Source organism: Heliangelus exortis, chromosome 2 (genome assembly GCF_036169615.1).
Source record: "Heliangelus exortis chromosome 2, bHelExo1.hap1, whole genome shotgun sequence".
NCBI lineage: Eukaryota > Metazoa > Chordata > Aves > Apodiformes > Trochilidae > Heliangelus > Heliangelus exortis.
Window position 1 is genome coordinate 1,069,095 of NC_092423.1, and position 20,913 is coordinate 1,090,007.

At 58.5% G+C, this 20,913-nt stretch overlaps 2 protein-coding genes across 8 annotated transcripts in view; one reads left to right on the forward strand and one right to left on the reverse strand.

Annotated features, from left to right (window-relative positions):
* Positions 1-16,640, forward strand: part of SCAP (SREBF chaperone) — an 85,744-nt gene extending 69,104 nt beyond the window's left edge. For 3 of the 7 annotated variants that reach the window (XM_071734504.1, XM_071734509.1, XM_071734505.1), the window contains 14 exons: positions 675-769; positions 2,449-2,598; positions 3,101-3,310; positions 5,002-5,417; positions 6,068-6,262; positions 6,818-7,019; positions 8,744-8,859; positions 9,016-9,583; positions 11,381-11,466; positions 11,927-12,009; positions 12,609-12,772; positions 13,475-13,555; positions 15,252-15,458; positions 16,170-16,558. In XM_071734504.1, coding sequence (XP_071590605.1) covers positions 675-769; positions 2,449-2,598; positions 3,101-3,310; positions 5,002-5,417; positions 6,068-6,262; positions 6,818-7,019; positions 8,744-8,859; positions 9,016-9,583; positions 11,381-11,466; positions 11,927-12,009; positions 12,609-12,772; positions 13,475-13,555; positions 15,252-15,458; positions 16,170-16,415 — 2,819 coding nt within the window. In that variant the 3' untranslated portion in view covers positions 16,416-16,558. Of the gene's footprint in view, positions 1-674; positions 770-2,448; positions 2,599-3,100; positions 3,311-5,001; positions 5,418-6,067; positions 6,263-6,817; positions 7,020-8,743; positions 8,860-9,015; positions 9,584-11,380; positions 11,467-11,926; positions 12,010-12,608; positions 12,773-13,474; positions 13,556-15,251; positions 15,459-16,169 lie in introns of all 7 variants that reach the window. The other 4 variants (XM_071734506.1, XM_071734503.1, XM_071734507.1 and 1 more) reach the window with 4 other exon arrangements.
* A 1,223-nt stretch (positions 16,641-17,863) lies between these two features.
* Positions 17,864-20,877, reverse strand: PTPN23 (protein tyrosine phosphatase non-receptor type 23). Its single transcript, XM_071734513.1, is given in 6 exon segments — positions 17,864-18,570; positions 18,572-18,607; positions 18,692-18,805; positions 19,212-19,350; positions 20,076-20,180; positions 20,632-20,877. Coding segments are annotated over 6 exon segments (828 nt in total). The 5' UTR covers positions 20,829-20,877; the 3' UTR covers positions 17,864-18,333.
* Positions 20,878-20,913: the final 36 nt, after the last annotated feature.

Consider the following 20,913-nt stretch of genomic DNA (forward strand, 5'->3'; position numbering starts at 1 on the left):
TAAAGTAGTTTAAAAAATGGCTGGTAAGGCAAGGTTCTGTCTCCTGGGACAGCTTCCTTGCACCTTGTCCTCTGGTGTCATGAATATTTCAGGTGTGGCCCACAGCTCATCCCAAGTTCTGCTGAGCCTGTGACAAAATCATCTCACCTGCACAAGGACCTGAGTGTCCTCCAGCCATGGAAAAATGGAGTCTGCAAACTTAAAAGATGTTTCTAAACATCAGGGAGGGGAGACTGGAGGGTGATGCCCAGAAAAATCCACCTGGCTTTAAACCCAGAAGTGGTTTGTGTCCTAGGTGGAGCACAGGACTCAAAAGTTCCTCTGAAGCTCTGGCTTGCCTCGTGCTGCACCCTCCTGCTGCTTCAATCAGGAGAGTTCTGTGGGCTGAGGGTGGCCCTCAGTACCTGTGTAGTTCATGATAATCCAGGTGATAAAGACATTGGGAATCTTCAGTCCAAGTCTTTGACAAAGATATTCAGAAGAGATCAGATAAATTTCATCCTGAAAGTGCTTTTTTTTTTTTTTTTTTTTCCTGTTGTCAAAGTGATTTTTTTTTTCCTGTTGTCACTAGACATCCCATGTTAAAGCAGAACATTTGGTTTAAATCCTCATTGCTCCTCTTGTGTCTGTCCAGCAGTCTCCTCTGAACCTCTCTTTGCACCTTCCCTCTCCAGGCCTGAGCAATGAGAGCTGGTCCATCATGAAGAACATGGCCACAGAGCTTGGGATCATCTTGATTGGGTATTTCACCCTGGTCCCAGCCATCCAGGTGAGGGTGCTTTGGGGTTAGGGACAGGGGCTTGGGGGCCCTGCAGGAACTCCGTGGGCAGCTCTGATTTCAAAGTCTTTTGGTGGGGAATATGAACAGCTCTGGGGTGTGGATCCCTCCAGGAGGGGTCTGGAAGGAAAATGGGAAAGGGTCTGACCAGGAATGGCTGAGCTCCCATCATCTATGGAGCCTCCTCTGGACTTCCAGGGATTTTTCAGGGTTTCTAACCCTGAGTGGAGATAAGAACAGAATTACTGTCCTCAGGCACAGAGCCTGCTCTTTGGGGGAGCTGGTGCTGGCCAAAGTCTGGGTGAAATCCAGATGGACTTTGCTTTCCTTCTGGTTTTCTCCTTAAGAGAGGAACCTGTGTTGTGTTTTCATCCTTTTTCTCCCCAAAACTCCCAGCAGGGAAGGGGCTGAAGAGCAAAACCTGCTGAGAAGCTGCTGCCTTGTGCTGCTGGCCCTGGGGCTGACCTGCTGGGTTAGCTTATTCCATTTCACATTTTTATACCAGAAGCAGTTGTTTCCTTATGTTTTGAGGACAGTTTGGGCAGGGCAGGGAGGAGGCTCCAAGGTTTTGTTTTGGGGTTTTGAAGAGCTTTTCACTCTCTTCTCATTTCCCTGGGCTGATGGTGGCCTCCAGCCTGTTGCAAGAAGCTGGGGCAGAGGTTGGAGGGAGAGACACAAATTAAATTAACCTCTCCAGTCTGTCCTTCCCCTTAGGTGGGTTTTTCCTGGCTTGGTCTGCAGGTAAGGAGAATGTCACGAGGCAGGCAGTGCCTGGCAGGAGGGATCTGCCAGCTCTGCTCTGCAACTGAGGGCCACTTTTTAGTCTACTCACGTTCACCTTTCTTGATCTCCATCCTTTTTAGGGTTCTGGCAGAAATTTGGACCTCCAAGGGAAACAAAACAAAACAAAATTTATCTCTCTCTTGCTGTCAGGGTTTGAATGTAGTGAGGAGAGAGGGGATGGGAGCACTGAGGAGGGTGAGAGGAAGAGTGTGGTTTTGTTTTATAGGGGATGATGCTGCTGGGCAGAACCTTTTCATCCTCACTTCTGCAGTGGCACCTGCTGGGGGAAGCTGAGCCTTACAGCATGTTTGAGCACCACCAGCTTTGGCCAACATTAATTCCAACATTAATTAATTGGTGTTCAGAGGGACTGAACACCAATTGGTGTGGGACTTCTTTTCCAAGGGCATAGGAAAGAAATTTGCCCACCAAATAGACATGACCCAAAAGTGTGATGGAAGCAGAGCAGCCTGGCTAGAGAGGAGCACAGAGCTGTACAGTCTTTGGTGGGAGAGTGATCCATCTCCTGAGCAGCCAGGAGGGATGTTAAATCAGGCTGAGGTTTATTGGCAGAGTGCAGGAAATTGTCCCTTTTGGAGGATTTTTATTTTTTGTGAGTGGCCTGAACTCAGGGGCAGGAGCTGAGGAGCTTTATGAGCTGGGAAAACATCTTTTGCTGGTCCTTCCCTTGGGGCTTTGGTGTTTTACAAGTAAGAAGGGTGAAGAATACCAACCTGAGTGAGCCTGCTCCTCACCTCTCAGGGAGAATTACCTGGCACTGAGCTCTCAGCTCTTCCAAAATGCCACCAGTGGGATTTGTCAGTACCAACCAGACTCAGGCCTGAGGTTCCCAGAGTTTCCCAACTTTCCCTTTCTTTTTTCTGAAGCTGAAATCTTTACTGCTGTCTCCCTGGCTGATGGCTCTGTCCTGTCTGCAGGAGTTCTGCCTCTTTGCTGTGGTTGGCCTGGTCTCTGACTTCTTCCTCCAGATGTTTTTCTTCACGACCGTGCTCTCCATTGACATTCGCCGGATGGAGGTGAGGAAGGACCCAGAGCAGGGGGTGGGGGTGTGTCTGCCTTCCATGCTCTGCTGGGGGGAGGAAAGGAAGCACACCCTGGGAGGTTTTTGCTCTCTAAACAAGATGGAATTATCAAAATCCCAGGGTGGTGCTTGGTTGCTCAAAGGGACTTGGGGGGAGGATGGGGGGACAGGACAATTGAGGGACACCACATAAAAATGTGGAGGTTTGGGGTAAATGGGCTGGAAGGAGACGTGGTCACAAAGAGGTGAAGAAGAAGAGAGGTGGGCAGAGAGCATGGAGGTGAGAAAGGACCAGGAACACCAGGGGGGCTTTGGGTCTTCCTTTTGGGTCTTCCTTTTGGGTCTCCTTTCCACGCTCTCCCGGGAGAGAGCGGGAGAGCGCGGGAGAGCTTTCCCTTTCCATTTTGGAAAGGAAGCAGATCCTGGGATTTTTGACTCTCTAAACCTCTTGGGGATCTCCCAGCCAGTCTCTGACAGGTTCTCCTCTCTCCTGGCAGCTTGCTGACCTCAACAAACGCCTGCCAGCAGAAGCCTGCCTGCCCCCAGCCAAGCCCCTCAGCCGCTCCCAGCGCCAGCCGGCCCTGCGCCCCAGCACCCCCCACACCATCACCCTCCAGCCCTCCTCCTTCAGGAACCTGCGCCTGCCCAAGAGGCTCAGGGTCATCTACTTCTTTGCCAGGACACGGCTGGCCCAGAGGATCATCATGGTATGGGGGGAATTACCCAGGGTCCCATCCTGCTGGACACTATCCCAACCCCAAGGGGACATGGAGGGTCTGGAGAGTGTGCAGAGAAGGGAATGGAGGTGGGGAAGGGTCTGGAGCACAAGGAGAAGGTCTGGAGAGCATGGAGGAGGGGCTGGAGAAGATGGAGAAGGGTCTGGAGAAGTTGTGAGGAGCAGCTGAGGGCCCTGGGGGTGTTGATCCTGGAGCAGAGGAGGCTGAGGGGAGACCTTCTGGCTCTCTGCAACCCCCTGAGAGGAGGTTGGAGCCAGGGGGGGTCGGGCTCTGCTCCCAAGGAACAAGGGATGGGACAAGAGGAACTTTGGGCACAACTCAAGTGGTGCCAGGGGAGGTTTAGGTTGGAGCTGGGGAAGAATTTCTCCCTGGAAAGGGTTGTCAGGGCCTGGCCCAGGCTGCCCAGGGCAGGGCTGGAGTCCCCATCATCACCCTTGGGCCCCGGGATACAGCAAATTCTCAAGTGCCCACCATTGGGTTTGGCAGCAGCAATGGTGAACAGAACACTCTGCTCTGAAGAAAACCCACCCAACTCTCACCCCCCCAGCTCTGCAGGACCCTCTTTGCTCCCCCCATCCCTGGAGGTGCTCAAAAAGGATGTGGATGTGACACTCCAGGACATGGTTCAGTGGGCATGGTGGGGTTGGACTTGATGATCCTAAAGGTCTTTTCCAATCTTCATAATTCTATGAATACAATTCATAAAATGATTCTCCCAGAGCCTCCCTCAGTCTGCACCACTCCAGGGCTCTGTGGTGTGCATGGTGTTTGGGGTGGCAATGGGGAATTTCCCCACAGCTGCTTTTGAGACAAAAATCTGCTTTTATATAAGCAGATCTTCAAGGTCTGTGTGACCCAAGAGAGGTGTTTATTGAGCACAAGTCATGTTTTGCTCCTGCAGGTAATGTGGATGAGGGGCACGGAGATTATTCTGCTGGAGGAACGTGGGGTTGGGATGGATGACATTTAGAGGTTCCTTCCAACCCAAATTATTCCATGGTTCTGTGTTCCTTGGCCCTGCAGCCCACAGCCCAGGCTGTCACTGGCACCTCACACTGGTGGCAGTGGAATTAATCCATTGGGCTGCTGCAGGAGATCTTGCAGAGTTCAGAACCCCAAATGAAGCCTTTCCAGCCCTCTTTGAGGCTGCCAGACCTGCTGGTCTTAGAATCAGAGAATCCCAGACTGGGTTGGGTTGGAAAGAACCTTAAAGCTCATCCAGTCCCAACCCCCCTGCCATGGTCAGGGACCCCTCCCCCAGCCCAGGGGGCTCCAAGCCCCATCCAACCTTCAACACTGCCAGGGATGGGGCAGCCACAGCTTCCTTGGGCAACCTGGGCACCCAGGGGCTCAGCACCCTCACCTCAAAGAATTTTTTCCTAATATCCAGCCTAAATCTCCCCTCTGGTCCCAGCCACCAGCCAGAAGGCTCTTCCCTGCTGTCCATTTGGTGGGGGAGTAGCAGGGTTCCCAGCACCAGGCTGAGCCAGAGAAGCTGCACTGAGTTTCCTGCCCCAGAGCAGAAGTGTCAGCTGGGAGCAGGACCATCCCTGAGTCCCTTGGGTGGGGTGATGGGCTCAGCCCCCCGAGGAGGTTGTTGGAGGTGCAGGTTGAAGCCCAGGTGCTCAGCCAGCTCCTCTCTTGCTGGTCTCCTCTCCTAGGCTGGGACTGTGATCTGGATTGGAATCCTGGTGTACACGGATCCCGCGGGGCTCCGCACCTACCTCACCTCCCAGGTCACTGAGCAGAGTCCTCTGGGGGAGGCAGGGCTGCCCCCCATGCCTGTGCCTGGGGGGGTCCTGCCTGCTGGAGACCCCAAGCTCGATCTCTCGGTCTTCCCCTCGGATCCTCTCCAGCTCTCAGAAAACCAGAGCCAGCAGCGGGAGCAGAAGTCGGGGCTGGAGAGCACCCAGCAGAGCTGGGCCCACGGACCAGAGGGCAGAGGGAATGGGCAGACGGAGCTGGGAGCTGAAGCTGAGGTCACCTGGGGAGCAGAGGATGAGGAGATCTGGAGGAAGCTTTCCTTCAGGCACTGGCCATCCCTCTTCGGCTACTACAACATCACCCTGGCCAAAAGGCAAGTGTGCTGCTGTCCTGTGCTTTGAGGTCCTGGGGGGGGTCTTCTGTCCTTCATCCTCCTGAGTGAGGGAATTTGTGTCCAAGTGGCTGACTCCAAGTGTGGCTTCAGGAGGAGATTTGCAGAGGTTCAGGCACCAGCCCTCCAGGGGGGTTTGCCTGAGCATCAGGGTTGTGTCTCTCTCAGTGCTCGGGGGTGTGCTCGTTGTTACTTGTCCTGGAGGGGAGAATTTTGTTCATCTCCAAGTTCACCTGAGTTACCAATATCTTAAGTTCAATCTGAATTCTTTTGTTCATCAATAAATGTTCATCTCAGGGTGATGGGGGGTGGCACAGGTGAGAGGTGGGAGCTGAAGGAACTTCTTGGGGAGATCTGGCTGCACCAGGTCATTACACTTAAATCTGTGTGACCTGAGCTCACCAGTAGCTCATCCACTGTTGGCTCCACAGAGCTGAGGGTTAAGACCTGGGAAACCTATCAAAAACCCCAAAACATTTCTGTGGGGTCTTTGGTTTACAACACCTGAAACTACGGCGGTGCAAGACCTCCCCTGGCTGCTGGGCAGAGGGTGAGCTGGGAACCTGAGAAGGGAAAGTTTTGCCTTTTTTTTTTGTTGTTGCTAAGGTGTCCTGACCTTCCTCTTCTTGCAGATACATCAGCATCCTCCCTGCCATCCCTGTCACCCTCTACCTGAACCCACAAGAGGCCTTAGAAGTCCGGCACCCCCAGGAGGCCAACCGCTACCACCCCTTCCTGGCTGCCAACGGGGGCAAGCTGGGGGCTGAGGCTCAGCCTGACCAAGCCTCATCCAAGCTCCAAGGCCACCAGGATGTCACCCTGTACAAGTAAAAGAGTCCTTGATGCAACCTTCTGACCCTGCCTGGCCACCCTTGGAGGCACAGCTGGCTCCTTGGGCTCTTCTGCAGGGGAAGGAAAAAAAATAGGGAGAACCAAAAAAAAAAAAATAGTTGTAAAGCTTCAGTGCCAAACCCCATAGTGCTCATTAATTAAATGATTAATTAATGAATTTAATGAATTAAGTAATCTGGGGGCTGGGTCAGGCTCTGTTTCCTTTCTGCTGGAACCCTGCCCTCCCTCTGAACCTCCACTGCTCCCCGGGCTGTGTTGCACGGGTTTTATGTCATCCCCACCTCACAATGTTGCTCCAAGTCTCCTTTCCTCCCTGCTGTTCTTACTGAAAATCCTCTCAAAATGGACACTCTCCCGTTTGCAAACCCCTTGATTTTCCCATCCATCACTAGACCTCCTTGGAAATCTTGCTCAGCTGATAAGTTCAGAGCAGCAGGTTGAGTGATGAGTTTTTCAGACTCTGTCCCTGGATGGTTGATCTCACCAACTTCTTGATTTTGTGTCTCTTTGTCTCTTTCCCCCCCCACTAGGGTGGCTGCTCTGGGTCTGGCCTCAGGCATCATCCTGGTCCTGCTGCTCTTCTGCCTCTACAAAGTCTTCTGCCCCAAGAACTACGGGCAGAATGGGCTCTCACACAGCAGGAGGAAGAGGGGGGACCTGCCCTGTGATGATTACGGCTACTCCCCTCCTGAGACTGAGATTGTCCCTTTGGTGCTCAGGGGACACCTCATGGTAGGTCAGATGGGTGCAGTCCCAACGAGAAAGGGACCACACAGCTTTAACTGAGATAAATTATTTCAAGAAATTCTGTGGGGTTCAAGAAATTCAAGAATTCTCAGGGCAGCCCTGAGGAGAAGGACTTGGGGGTGGGGGTGGAGCAGAAGCTCAACGTGAGCCCCCAGTGTGTGCTTGGAGCCCAGAAACCAACCAGGCCCTGGGGGCATCAAAAGCAGCACAGAAGTTGCTTAAGGGAGGGGATTCCCCCCCCTGCTCTGCTGAGCCCCCCCTGCAGTGCTGTGCCCAGGTCTGGAGTCCCCAAGAGCAGAAGGACACAGAGCTCCTGGAAGGTGTCCAGAGCAGAGCCACTGAAATGCTCAGAGGGCTGAGCAGCTCCCTGGGAAGCCAGGCTGAGGGATTGGGGTTGTTCAGCCTGGAGAAGAGGAGGCTCCCAGGTGAGCTCAGAGCAACCTTCCAATATCTGAAGGGGCTCCAAGAAAGCTGGGGGAGGGCTTTGGACACGGGGGGGTAGGGAGAGGAGAAGGGAAATGGGTTAAAACTTGGAGAGAAAGGGGAGATTGAGGTTGGAGATGGGGAAGGAATTGTTGAATTTGAGGGTGCTGAGCCCCTGGGTGCCCAGGTTGCCCAAGGAAGCTGTGGCTGCCCCATCCCTGGCAGTGTTGAAGGTTGGATGGGGCTTGGAGCCCCCTGGGCTGGGGGAGGGGTCCCTGACCATGCAGGGGGTTGGGACTGGATGGGCTTTAAGGTCCATTCCAACCTAAACTATTCCATGATTTGTGATTCTACAATCATTTGTTTTCTGTAATTTATTCAAACAACCTTCAGCCCTCCTGAAGGACACCCCAGCACTGCAGCCTTCATTGGGGCAAATGCTAGATATATGTTTTTATTTGTTTTTGGAGGTTCTAGGCCAACTCTCCACGGGACAGCAGCTCGTGTGATGTCGTTGCCTTCATCTCATCCTTACTTTTAATACCATCTCCTGGCATTTCATCACCATTGTTTGAACCTTTGTGTTCCCACCTCGCCTCTATCCCAATGTTACTTTTATTGTTACCAAATAGGTTAAAAATATGATGTCTTAGTGCTGCATTTTTGTTAACATCCCCAAATTTCACTGTGTGTGCAGGAGCAGAAACAGGTCCAGGGCAGTTCATCTCAGTTGGTTGGGTTGGCCATGATCAGGAGGTACAGAAATGGAAATTACAGCAATGAAGTGCTAGGAGAGGACATAAAAATGAACAGTGAGGTGAAGCCAGTGACATCAGACAAGCTCTGCTGACACACATAGAGTGTCCCACGTGGAGCTGGCCATGGAGAATTGTCCCATTCCATGTTTCCAGTGCTCAGAGCATCCATGGGTTTGCATTTTTTAAATGGAAAGAGGTTTCATCTCCTGAGATGAAACAAAGGGCTCAGGTGTAGGGTCAGGTGGAGCTTGAAGTGCTGTGCTGTGTCTTCCAGAGAAGCTTCACCTCCCTCCCCAATCCTGCCTTCTCCTTGGGCCACACTTTGTCAGGAACAGGGTCTGCACAGCTCCAGGCACACCAAGGACCCCGGGCAAAGATGTTCTCCAGGTGTCCCTGGGTTGCAGTGCCAGCCACATAGCTTTGACATTAAATATTTATCATCTCCATAGATCCCCAGCCCCGCAGAAGGGGATGGACAGAGATCTGGGTGTGCTGGGACCCTCAGCTCTGCCTCCTCTTCCTTCCCAGGACATTGAATGTTTGGCCAGTGATGGGATGCTGCTGGTCAGCTGCTGCCTGGTGGGTCAGATCCGGGTGTGGGACGCTCAGACCGGCGACTGCCTCACCGTCATTCCCAAGCCCAGGTAAGTCCATGCTGAGTCCCTCTCTTACCCCCACGTCCCTCTCTTACCCCCACGTCCCTCTCTTACCCCACCTTCACCTCTTCACCCCCCTGATGAGAAACCAGCAGCTGTGACAGCAGAGCTGGGAGCCCTGACCTCCTGAGGGTCTCGTTCCAGGTTGCGAAGAGACAGCAGCGGCATCTTCGATTACCAGGAGAGCTGGGACCACAGCCCGGATGGCAGGAACCCTCTGGATGACTCCTTGGACAGCACTCACCAGCTCAAAAGGATGCTCGGGCCACCCCAACCTCCCCTTTTCTGCGACCAGCCAGACCTCACCTCCCTGATAGACACCAACTTCTCGGAGCAGGTGAAGGTGGCCGAGTCGGAGCCGCGGCTCCGCGCAGTCGGCGCTCGGCAGAAGGAGAGGGGCTATGACTTCAGCAGCCTGGTGGGGAGAGTTTATGAAGAACACGGGGGCACCACCACCACCACCTCCTCCTCCCACTCCATGAACTTCACGGGGCTCTCCAACCCCCACGGACAGCCCGGGTTCTGCCTGGGGAGCAGCAGTCCCCGGGGCTGCGGCGGCGAGGAGGGAGGCAGCCGCAGGAGGAGCCTGGGGGATGAGTTTGATAAATCTGCTGCTCCTCCTTCCTGGGGAGGAGACTTGGAGAGCTCTGTCTGGAGCCTGGACCTGCAGGGCAACCTCATCGTGGCTGGAAGGAGTAACGGGAAGCTGGAGGTGAGGAGCAGAGCTGGGACAGGGAACTCCTCCCTGGCACTGGAAATCTCTGGAAGGAGCAACCCCAGGTGGTGGTGCAGAGGCTGCTCTCTCATGCAGTCAGTTTTTAAAAGTATTCCAAGCAGCTTTTCCAGAAGTCCTTCTCTTCCACTTCAATATTGAAATATTTTATTTCATAGAACCATAGAATGGTTTGGGTTGGAAGGGACCTGAGAGCTGACCCAGTGCCCCCCCTGCCATGGTCAGGGACCCCTCCCCCAGCCCAGGGGGCTCCAAGCCCCATCCAACCTTCAACACTGCCAGGGATGGGGCAGCCACAGCTTCCTTGGGCAACCTGGGCACCCAGGGGCTCAGCACCCTCAAATTCAAGACTTCCTTCCCCATCTCCAACCTCAATCTCCCCTTTCTCTCCAAGTTTTAACCCATTTCCCTTCTCCTCTCCCTACCCCCCCGTGTCCAAAGCCCTCCCCCAGCTTTCTTGGAGCCCCTTCAGATATTGGAAGGTTGCTCTGAGCTCACCTGGGAGCCTCCTCTTCTCCAGGCTGAACAACCCCAATCCCTCAGCCTGGCTTCCCAGGGAGCTGCTCAGCCCTCTGAGCATTTCAGTGGCTCTGCTCTGGACACCTTCCAGGAGCTCTGTGTCCTTCTGCTGTTGGGGACTCCAGACCTGGGCACAGCACTGCAGGGGGGGGTCAGCAGAGCAGAGGGGGGGAATCCCCTCCCTTAAGCAACTTCTGTGCTGCTTTTGATGCCCCCAGGGCACAGGTGGACAGTTTAGAAGGAGCTTTGTAGAGTAAGGAGGAAACTCCTTCCCCAACAGGACCAGCCCTGAGGCTGAAGAAGCTCCAGGATTGCTGTGTCACTCAAACAGGGCAGAAGTGGGGCTGGGGGGAGCAAAGAGGGTCCTGCAGAGCTGGGGGGGTGAGAGTTGGGTGGGTTTTCTTCAGAGCAGAGTGTTCTGTTCACCATTGCTGCTGCCAAACCCAAGGGTGAGCACTTGAGAATTTGCTGTGCCCCGGGGCCCAAGGGTGATGATGGGGACTCCAGCCCTGCCCTGGGCAGCCTGGGCCAGGCCCTGACAACCCTTTCCAGGGAGAAATTCTTCCCCAGCTCCAACCTAAACCTCCCCTGGCACCACTTGAGTTGTGCCCAAAGTTCCTCTTGTCCCATCCCTTGTTCCTTGGGAGCAGAGCCCGACCCCCCCTGGCTCCAACCTCCTCTCAGGGGGTTGCAGAGAGCCAGAAGGTCTCCCCTCAGCCTCCTCTGCTCCAGGATCAACACCCCCAGGGCCCTCAGCTGCTCCTCACAACTTCTCCAGACCCTTCTCCATCTTCTCCAGCCCCTCCTCCATGCTCTCCAGACCTTCTCCTTGTGCTCCAGACCCTTCCCCACCTCCATTCCCTTCTCTGCACACTCTCCAGACCCTCAGTGTCTCTTTTCTGACCCAGAACTGACCCCATTTTTGGGGGTGCAGCCTCAGCAGTGCCCAGCACAGGGGATGCTCCCTGCCCTGCTCCTGCTGCCCACCCCAGTGCTGGTCCCAGCCAGGATGCTGGTGGCCACCTTGGCCACCTGGGCACACCCTGAGCTCCTGTTCAGCTGGGTGTCACCCAACCCCCCCAGGGCCTTTTCCCCCGGGGCACTTTGCTGCCCCAAACTTGGAGCAGTGCCTGGGGTTGGGGTGACCCAGGGCAGGACCCAGCTCTTGGCAGAGGTGAGCTGGGGGTGGCTCAGCAGCTCCTCCAGGCTCAGTGGTGCCTTGGTCAGGGTCGTGGCTTTAACCCCTTCTCCTTGCAGGTCTGGGATGCCATCGAGGGGACCCTGTGCAGCAGCCATGATGACAGCCAGTCTGGCATCACTGCCCTCGTCTTCCTCAACAGCAGGTGATGGGCAGCAGCTTCCCCATGGCCTTTGGGCTCTGGGAGCTCCTGCAAGGGGAGGAGAATGTGGAAGGGGAGGGGGCAGAGCCAGGACCCCAGGCCTGATCCTGCCGTGGAGCTGGAGCAGCTGGGAAGTCTCCTTCCCACACCTCCACCTCCTCTCTTTATGTTCTCCATAATTATCACCCAAAGGTTTGGGTTGGAAGGGACCTTAAAGACCAAGTTCCAACCCCACCTTGTCCCAGCATCTCCCACCAGCCCAGGTTGCTCCAAGCCCCAAATTCTATATTTATGTTATTAATATTCTGTCATCTGAGCTTAATACCATCTCCAACCCCCTTCCCTTCCAGCCTGGAGTTCCTCCTCACAGGGCTGGGTTCTCCTCTGCCTCCCAAGGTCTTGGTGCTCCTCACCCTGCTGGGAGCAGGGACCTTCTCCTCATGGCCCCATCTTTCTCCCTCAGGATCGTGGCTGCCCGCTTGAACGGATCCTTGGATTTCTTTTCCCTGGAGACACACACATCCCTCAACCCCCTGCAGTTCCGAGGTCAGTGTCCCACCTCCCACAGCCTCTTCTCCCACCCCACTCCTCCTCCTCACCCCCACCCCACCACTTGGTACAAGAACTCTGTTCCAACCCCCCTGTGGTGAAGGGGCCAAACCAGGGCTGAGTTCTTGAGGAATTCTTGAGAAGTTCTTGAGGATTTCAAGACTCTGCTCCAACCCCAACAAGTGCTGAAGGTGCCAAACTAGGGCTGAGAAGTTCTTGAGGAATTCTTGAGGAGTTCTTGTGGAGTTCTTGTGCCTTCCAAGACTCTCTGCTCCAACCCCCCCCAGTGCTGAAGGTGCCAAACCAGGGCTGAGTTCTTGAGGGCTTCTTGAGGAGTTCTTGAGGAGTTCAAAAGACTCTGCTCCAACCCCCCCAGTGCTGAAGGTGCCAGAGCAGGGCTGAGGAGTCCCTGGGGGGGGTTTTATGGCCTTCCAAGACCAGCTCAGCCCCGAATCTCTTCCCTCTCCCCCTTCTCACTCACTCTCCCCCCCTCAGCAGGCTCCGTCCTCACCCCTTTGCCCACCAGAGCCGTTCCTCGGGGCGATGGGCTGGGGGGTGCTGCAGGCAGGACACTCACCCGGGTGGTCTCTCCTCAGGAGCCCCCAGCAGGAGCAGCATCCCCTCCTCCCCTGTCTGCAGCAGCAGTGAGATCCTGTGCCAGCTGACCCACACAGTCTCCTGTGCCCACCAGAAGCCCATCACGGCGCTGAAGGCGGCTGCAGGACGCTTGGTCACCGGCAGCCAGGACCACACGCTCAGAGTAAGGCTCCTGGGAAGGGGGGGATGGAGCCCAGATGGAGCTCAGGGATAATTTCTGGGGTCAAGGATAGGGACAGGATGCCCAGGGGAGGGGTGGGGTCACCGTCCTTGGAGGGGTTAAAAAAAAACCACCAAACCCAACTTGTGGATGTGGCACTTGAGGACATGGAGGGGGTGGTTGGGTGGGTGTTGGAATTGATCCCAGAGGTCTCCTCCAGCCTTGAGGACTCAGCACTGCACATCCCTGAAGCTCCCCAGGTCATGGTCCTCTGGGTGTGGGGGGGGTCTTGGCTCCACCAAACACTGAGATCCTGGTGCTTAGGGCTGGGTGGCACCATGAGGGACAGGGATGGGTTCTGGGGTGGCCCCTGTCTTACCCATAAAACCATTGAGGTTGAAGAAGACCTTTGAGACCCTTTGGTCAAACCCTTCCCCCATCCCTGCCAGGGCCCCCCCAGCCCATGTCCCTCATCCCCACATCCCCAGGGCTCTGAAACCCCTCCAGGGATGATGGGGACTCCAGCCCTGCCCTGGGCAGCCTGGGCCAGGCCCTGACAACCCTTTCCAGGGAGAAATTCTTCCCCAGCTCCAACCTAAACCTCCCCTGGCACAGCTTGAGGCTGGTTCTCCTGGTCCTGTCCCCGGTGAGGTTCAGGTCCTGCTGTCCTGCAGCCAGGGCCCCACCTCTGCCTCCTCTCCCCAGGTGTTCCGTCTGGAGGATTCCTGCTGCCTCTTCACCCTGCAGGGACACTCGGGAGCCATCACAGCCGTGTACATGGATCAGGTCAGGGAGAACCCCCCCTGAATGAGCTCCTGGTTCAGGCAGAGCTGGGACCTCCTGATGGTCACACAGAGGTTGTTGAGGACACAGAGGGCTTGGTGGGCACTGGAGTGGTGTGAGCAGCATCTGCCTGCCAGCTGGGTCATGGAATGCCAGACTGGGTTGGGTGGGAAGGGACCTTAAATCCCCCCCAGTGCCCCCCCCTTCCATGGTCAGGGACCCCTCCCCCAGCCCAGGGGGCTCCAAGCCCCATCCAGCCTTCAACACTGCCAGGGATGGGGCAGCCACAGCTTCCTTGGGCAACCTGGGCACCCAGGGGCTCAGCACCCTCACCCCAAACAATTTCTCCCTCCCTCCCTGCCCAAGATCTCCTCTCCATCTCCCCTCTCCCAGCTCCAAACCCTTCCCCCTCGCAGGCTCCCATCCCTCCAGGCCCTTGTCCCAAGTCCCTCCCCAGCTTTCCTGGAGCCCCTTCAGGCACTGGAAGGTGCTCTAAGGTCTCCCCATGGGATCCTTCTCTTCTCCAGCCTCAACACCCCCAACTCTCTCAGCCTGGCTCCAGAGCAGAGCTGCTCCAGCCCTCCCAGCAGCTCCAGGGCCTCCTCTGCACTGGCTCCAACAGCTCCGTGTCCTTCTGCTGCTGGGGACCCCAGAGCTGGACCCAGCTTTACCCCAGGGGGGTCTCCCCAGAGGGCACCAGAGGGGGACAATCCCCTCCCTGGCCCTGCTGCTCACACAGCTCAGCACAGGGGGGGTTTGATGGCTCCTGGGGAGCTTCTCCCCACCCCACACCCCCATGTTCCTGTGACCTCTGCAGGAGTGAGCTCACAGCAGTGGAAGTGGGGGGAGTAGAGGGAGTGCCAGGGGCTGGGAGGGAGCTCTGGAGATCATGGAGTCCAACCCCCTGCCAGAGCATGGACACCTGGGACAGATCCCAGAGAAATGTGTCCAGCCAGGGCTTGAAGTCTCCGAAAAAAGAGACTTCTGAACCTCTCTGGGCAGCCTGGGCCAGGGCTCCCTCACCCTCCCAGCCAAGAAGTTTCTCCTCAGCTTCAGCTGGAACTTCCCATGTTCTCCCTTCAGCCCAGGATTCCCTGTCCTATTCCTGGGCACCACTGAACAGAGATTGGCCCCTTCGTCTTGCCCCCCACCCCTCAGCTCTTGATGGACATTCAGCAGATCCCCTCTCAGCCTTCTCTTCTCCAGCCTCAACAGCCCCAGGGCTCTCACTCTTTCTCCACACCAGAGATGCTCAAGTCCCTTCAGCACCCTCCCAGCTCTCCCTTGGCCTCTCTCCAGTAGATCTCTGGCTCTCTGGAACTGGGGAGCCCCAAACTGGAGCCAGGATTCCAGGGGTGCTCTCCCCAGGGCAGAGCAGAGCAGAGCAGAGCAGAGGGGGAGGAGAACCTCCCTGGATCTGCTGGACACACTTTTCCTGATGCCCCCCAGGATCCCATTGCCCCCCAGGGCACATTGCTGACCCCGGGAGGATTTCCTGCCCACCAGCACTCCAAGGGCTTTCTCCATGGAGCTGCTCTCCCTGCCCTGTCCTGCTCTGGGTTTGGTTCCCCAGGGGCAGGACTCAGCTCTTACCCTCACGATGGTCCCCTTCGTGTCCCCGTGGAGCCCCAGGCAGGGGGTGGTGGTGTGGGTGATGTCCTCAGGGTGGTTCCTCACCCCCTCTCTCGGTGTCCTGCAGACCATGGTGCTGGCCAGTGGTGGTCAGGACGGGGCCATCTGCCTGTGGGACGTGCTGACAGGCAGCAGGGTCAGCCACATGTACGCTCACCGCGGGGACGTCACCTCCCTGACCTGCACCACCTCCTGTGTCATCAGCAGTGGCCTCGACGACCTCATCAGCATCTGGGACCGCAGCTCGGGCATCAAACTCTACTCCATCCAGCAGGTGGGTGCCTGGGGGGCGTGGGGAGGGGATGGGGGCTCCTCCTGCCCAGCTCTGCTGGGGTGGTGCTGTGGGGGCAGCTCCGTGGGGGTTGGGACGATGGCCACTTGTAGAGATGTGTGAAAGCTTTGGGAAGGTGACAGTTCTCCTGCTGGTGCTGTGAGGGCACCTCTATGGGGTTTGGAAGAACATCCACTTGTAAAGGTGATGTCTGAGAGCTTGGGCAAGTGCCAGTTCTACTGCTGGTGCTGTGAGGGTCTCCATGGGGTTTGGGATGATTTCCACTTGTAGAGATGTGTGAAAGCTTTGGGAAGTGACATTTCTCCTGCTGATGGTGGTGTGAGGGCATCTCCATGGGGTTTGGAAGAACATCCATTTGTAAAGGAAATGTGTGAAAGCTTTTGGGAAGTTCTACTGGTGGTGTGAGGGCATCTCCATGGGGTTTGGGATGATGTCCACTTGTAGAGTTGGTGTGTGAGAGCCTGGGGAAGGTGACAGTTCTCCTGCTGGTGGTGTGAAGACATCTCCACATGGTTTGGCAGCACCCCATGTGTAGGGGTGCTGTGGGAGGGGGGGGGTCTCTCCTGCCTGGCCCAGCCCCCACATGGCTCTGTGGCCCCATCCTGCCCGGGGGGCTCAGTGATCTCCAGCAGAACTTCCCAGCCCAGGGCTGCTCCTCCCTTCTCTTAGGGTTGGTTCCTCTCTGTCCTTCAGGAGCTGGGCTGTGGGGCCAGCCTGGGGGTGATCTCTGACAACCTCCTGGTGACAGGAGGCCAGGGCTGCGTCTCCTTCTGGGACATTGGCTACGGGGACCTGCTCCAGACTGTCTACCTGGGGAAGAGCAACGAGTCCCAGCCCGCCCGGCAGATCCTGGTGCTGGAGAACGCGGCCATCGTCTGCAACTTCGGCACCGAGCTCAGCCTGGTCTATGTCCCCTCCGTGCTGGAAAAGTTGGACTGAGGGCCAGGAGATGGATCCATGGGGACAGGAGGAGGGGGAAGGATGAAGGGGGCTGGGATGGGGGCTGCCAGGGGACACCGAGATCCGTGGATCCACCAGAGGACAGCAGGATCCAAGGATCCACCAGGGGACCAGGATCAATGGTTCCACCAGGATCCATGGATCCACCAGGGGACAGCAGGATCCCTGGTCCCACCAGAAGCCACCAGGATCCAAGGATCCACCAGAGGATTCAAAGCTCCATGAGTCCACCAGAGGACAGCAGGATCCATGGGTCCACCAAAAGATCAGGATCCATGATTCCACCAGAGGACACCAAGCTCCATGGTCCCACCAGGGGACACCAGAATCCAGGGGTCCACCAGAAGACACCAGGATCCATGATTCCACCAGAGGACACCAGGATCCATGGATCCACCAGGGGACAGCAGGATCCAGGGATCAGCCAGAGGACAGCATGATCCAGGGATCCACCAGAGGACACCAGAGGACACCAAGCTCCATGGATCCACCAGAGGACAGCAGGATCCAGGGATCCACTGGGATCCATGATTCCACCAGGGGACAGCAGGATCCACGGTCCCACCAGAGGACTCCGAGCTCCATGTCCCCACCCCCTGGACTTTGTCACCCACCTCAATGCCCACTTTCACCCGTGGGGGGGTCCCTGGTGCCACCACGGTGCTGAGACACCCCCACCCCCCCCCAGCATCTCAGAGTGGTGGGGGGGACACCCACCCCCCTCCCACCCCCCCAGGGGACACCAAACCCCTCCCAGGGGACAGAGCCCACCCAGAGAGGGGCAGTGGGGGGTTGGGGGGTCCCCCCGTGGGCAGGGAGGGGAGGACAGGGCTGACCCCCAACCCCCCCCCCCGGGTCAAGGCCCCCCCTGTGCCTTAGAGCTCTGCACCCCCCCCCTATTTATTGATCCGCTGTAAATATTTATTTATTCCCCCCCAGCCCCCCACCCACCCCAAATCCCCCCAGGGCAGAGCTCACCCCCCCCAGCTGGGAACAATGTCCCCATGTCCCCTCGGGGGGTTGGGGCTGGGGCGGATCTCCAAGGCCCCTCCCTGCAGGAATTTGGGACACAACCCCCCCCCCCCCCCAGGGAGGGAGCAGCCACTCAGCCCCTACCCCAATTGGAGGGGGGGGAGAAGGTGTCCCGGGGGGGGTCTCAGCCTCCCCCTCCCCAAAAGCACCGATGACGTCTGTTAATTAAATGGTGGTGATTGTAGAGACCCCTCCCCCCCTTTGGGGTGTCCCCCCCCAGATTCCCTTAGGGGAAGTGGAGGGGGTGATGGGGGGGGTGTCCAGGCTTTTTTTTTTTTTTTTTTTTTTTTTTGTACCAGGTGGGGTTTTATAACCCCTGAAACAGAAATAAACCCCCTCCCCCCCAAAAAAAAAAAACCAAACCAATTCCAGCCCCTTCGGGGCCCCCCCTCACGTGCAGCTCAAACTCACTTTTATTTTAGTAGCAAATGGCTGAAAAAGTCAAAGTCAGTTCTAGGGAGTCAGACGGGGGGGGGGGGGGGGGGGCACACGGCAGGACCCCCCCCCCAAAATGGGAGGGGGGTGTGATCCCCAATGGGGGTGTGCAGTGCTTGGGGGGGGGGTGAGGGGGGTGTTTGGTGTTTCCCGTCCCCCCCCCCGACCCTTCACGTCTTGTTGAGGGTCCAGAGGGGGGTCGAGCATGCTGAGGGGGTCGTCGCTGGGGGGGGGGTCCCCGTAGCCCCTCTCCCCCCCCCCGCAGGAAGCTCTGCTTGCTGACCCTCCCCTTCCCGCGGGGGGAGGCGTCCAGGGAAAAGGCTTCGGGACGCAGGGAAGCCAAAAGCTCCAGCGAGGAGGGGGGGGGCAGCGACCCCAGACCCCCCCCACGCCCACCCCGGGGGGCTCTGGGGGGGGCTCGGCCCGGGGGTCACCGCTCTCGGGAGGGGGAGGGGAGGAAGAGGAGGGGGGCTCGGGGAGGGGGGGCGGCATCGGGAGGGGGGGGGCGGGGGGCTCTGCCTCGGTGGGGGGGGGCGTGGCGGGAGGGGGGGGCGTGGGGGAAGGATCGGGCCCTGAGCCCCCCCCCCGGCTGCTCCCCAACCCCCCCCGGTTTGATGCTGAGTTTGGCGATGGTGGCTTGGATGGAGCTGATGGGGACGTCCCCCCCCCAGCACCAGGTCCTGGGGGTCCTGGGGGAAGTAGAGCTGCGGGAAACAGAAAAAAGGGGGGGGTGGGGTTGGTTTGACATCCCCCCCCCCTCCCCAAATCAACCCCCACCCCACACCCACCTTGGGGGAGGTGCTGTTGGGGGCTTTGGGGGCTGCAGGGACCCCTCCCCCGTGTCCCAGCAGCAGCTGCTCCGCCTGCAGCAGGACGGCCTCGTAACAGAACTTCAGGTGGAGCTGGAACGGGGGGGGGAAGGGCAGAATGAGCCCCCCAGCCAGGAGAAGCCCCCTCCCCAACTCCCCCCCCCCCCCCAGCCAGGAGGAGCCCCCTCCCCAACTCCACCGCCAACCAGGAGAAGCCCCCTCCCCAATCCTCCCCCCAGCCAGGAGAAGCCCTGTCCCCATCCTCCCCCCCCCCAGCCAGGGGAAGCCCCCTCCCCATCCCACCCTCTGCCAGGAGAAGCCCCCTCCCCATACCCCCCCAGCCAGGAGAAGCCCCTTCCTCCCTATCCCTTCCCCAAGCCAGGAGAAGCCCCTTCCCCAATTCCCCCCCCCCAGCCAGGAGAGGTCCCTTCCGCCCCAACCCCCCTCCCCCCCAGCCGTGAGAAGCCCCCTCCCCACCCCTCTCCCCGCCCCCCCTCACCTTTTCCTGCACCATGTGTTTGCGTTGCTGCCGCAGCCTCCGCACCATGCGGGGCAGGTCCGGGATCCCGTGTCCCGCCCGCAGCTCCTGCACCGCCGCGTACAGCAAGCAGAACGCACCCGTGCGGCCCACCCCGGAGCTGCCAGAGACCCCAGACCCAGCTCTGAGGGACAGGGGGGGACACCCCAAAATTCCCCCCTCCCCAGAACCCACCCCAGAGCTGCCAGAGACCCCAGACCCAGCTGTGAGGGTCATGGGGACACAGGGGGGGGGGGGTGCCCCAAAATTCCCCCTCCCCAACTCACCAGGACCCACCCCAGGGCTGCAGAGACCCCCCAGCTGGGACAGGCAGAGGGATGAATAGGGGGCACCCCAAAGCTCCCTCCTCCTCAACTCCCCAGGACCCCCCTGATCTGCAGTGTGTGACCCACACCAGGGCTGCAGAGACCCCCGGACCCCCGGCTGGGACAGCAATGGGGACACAAGGGGGGGGCACCCCAAAATTCCCCCCCCTACTCACCAGGACCCACCCCAGAGCTGCCAGAGACCCTCAGGACCCCAGCTCTGAGGGACATGGGGACACAGGGGGGTACCCCAAAGCTCCCCCTCCCAACTCCCCAGGCCCCCCCCGATCTGCAGGGTGTGACCCAGCCTGAGGATTGCAGAGACCCCCCCAGCCCCCCAGCTGTGAGGGGCAGATGGAGGAGGTGGGGGCACCCCAGAAGTCCCGATCCCCCCAAACCCAGGCCCCCCCTGGCCTGCAATGTGTGACCCACCCTGAAGATCGCAGAGACCCCCCCCAGCCCCCCAGCTGTGAGGGGCACCCCAGAAGTCCCCCCCCCCCAATCCCAGGCCCCCCCTGACCTGCAGTGAACCACCAGGGGGGTGTGGGGGGGCCGCTGGTGCAGGCAGTGCCCGTGGACCTCCTGGATGAAGTGCAGGAGATTGGCAGCACTGTCAGGGAGACCCCTGGGGACAGGGACAGCGTCAGGGGGACAGAGGGGGGACACGGGCACTGGGGGGGGGACACGGGCACTTGGGGGGGACACAGTTATGGGGGAGGGGACACATTGGGGGGACAGTTATTGGGGACATGGTTATGGGAAGACACAGCTATGGGGGGACACGTTTGGGAGAGGGGACACAGGTATTGGGGGGGACACGGTCATGGTGGGGGTGACAGTCACAAGGGGGACACATCTGGATGGGGGGGCACATCTGGGCAGGGGAGAGACAGAGCTGGACAGGGGGACACATATCTGGGGAGGGGGGGATGGGACACACGTGGGGGACACACAGGGTACAACACTGCCTGGGACACACATCTGACTTCAGGGACGCCCCCTCCCCAAGGTGCCCCCCAACCCCCTCCCCACACCCATCAGGAGTCGGGGTCCCCCCCAGCCCCCCCGGTGCCTACAGCTCGGGCCAGGAGGTGAACTGGAGATGGACCACGGTGCGTTTGAGGCTCTGGTCCCGGTACTGCAGGGTCACCATGCGCTCCAGGTGGGTGGGGGTCACCTTCAGGCTGGTGAGCACCAGGGTGAGGGGACCCTGAACCATGGGCTGGCCCCGCTCTGACGGGAAGTACCGCAGCAGCTTCTGGGGGGGGGACATGGGCAGGGGTCAGGGACACCCCACGGGACCCTCCTGGGCCACCCCCGAGGTGACATGAGAGGGTGAGGCAGAAGTCACAGGATCA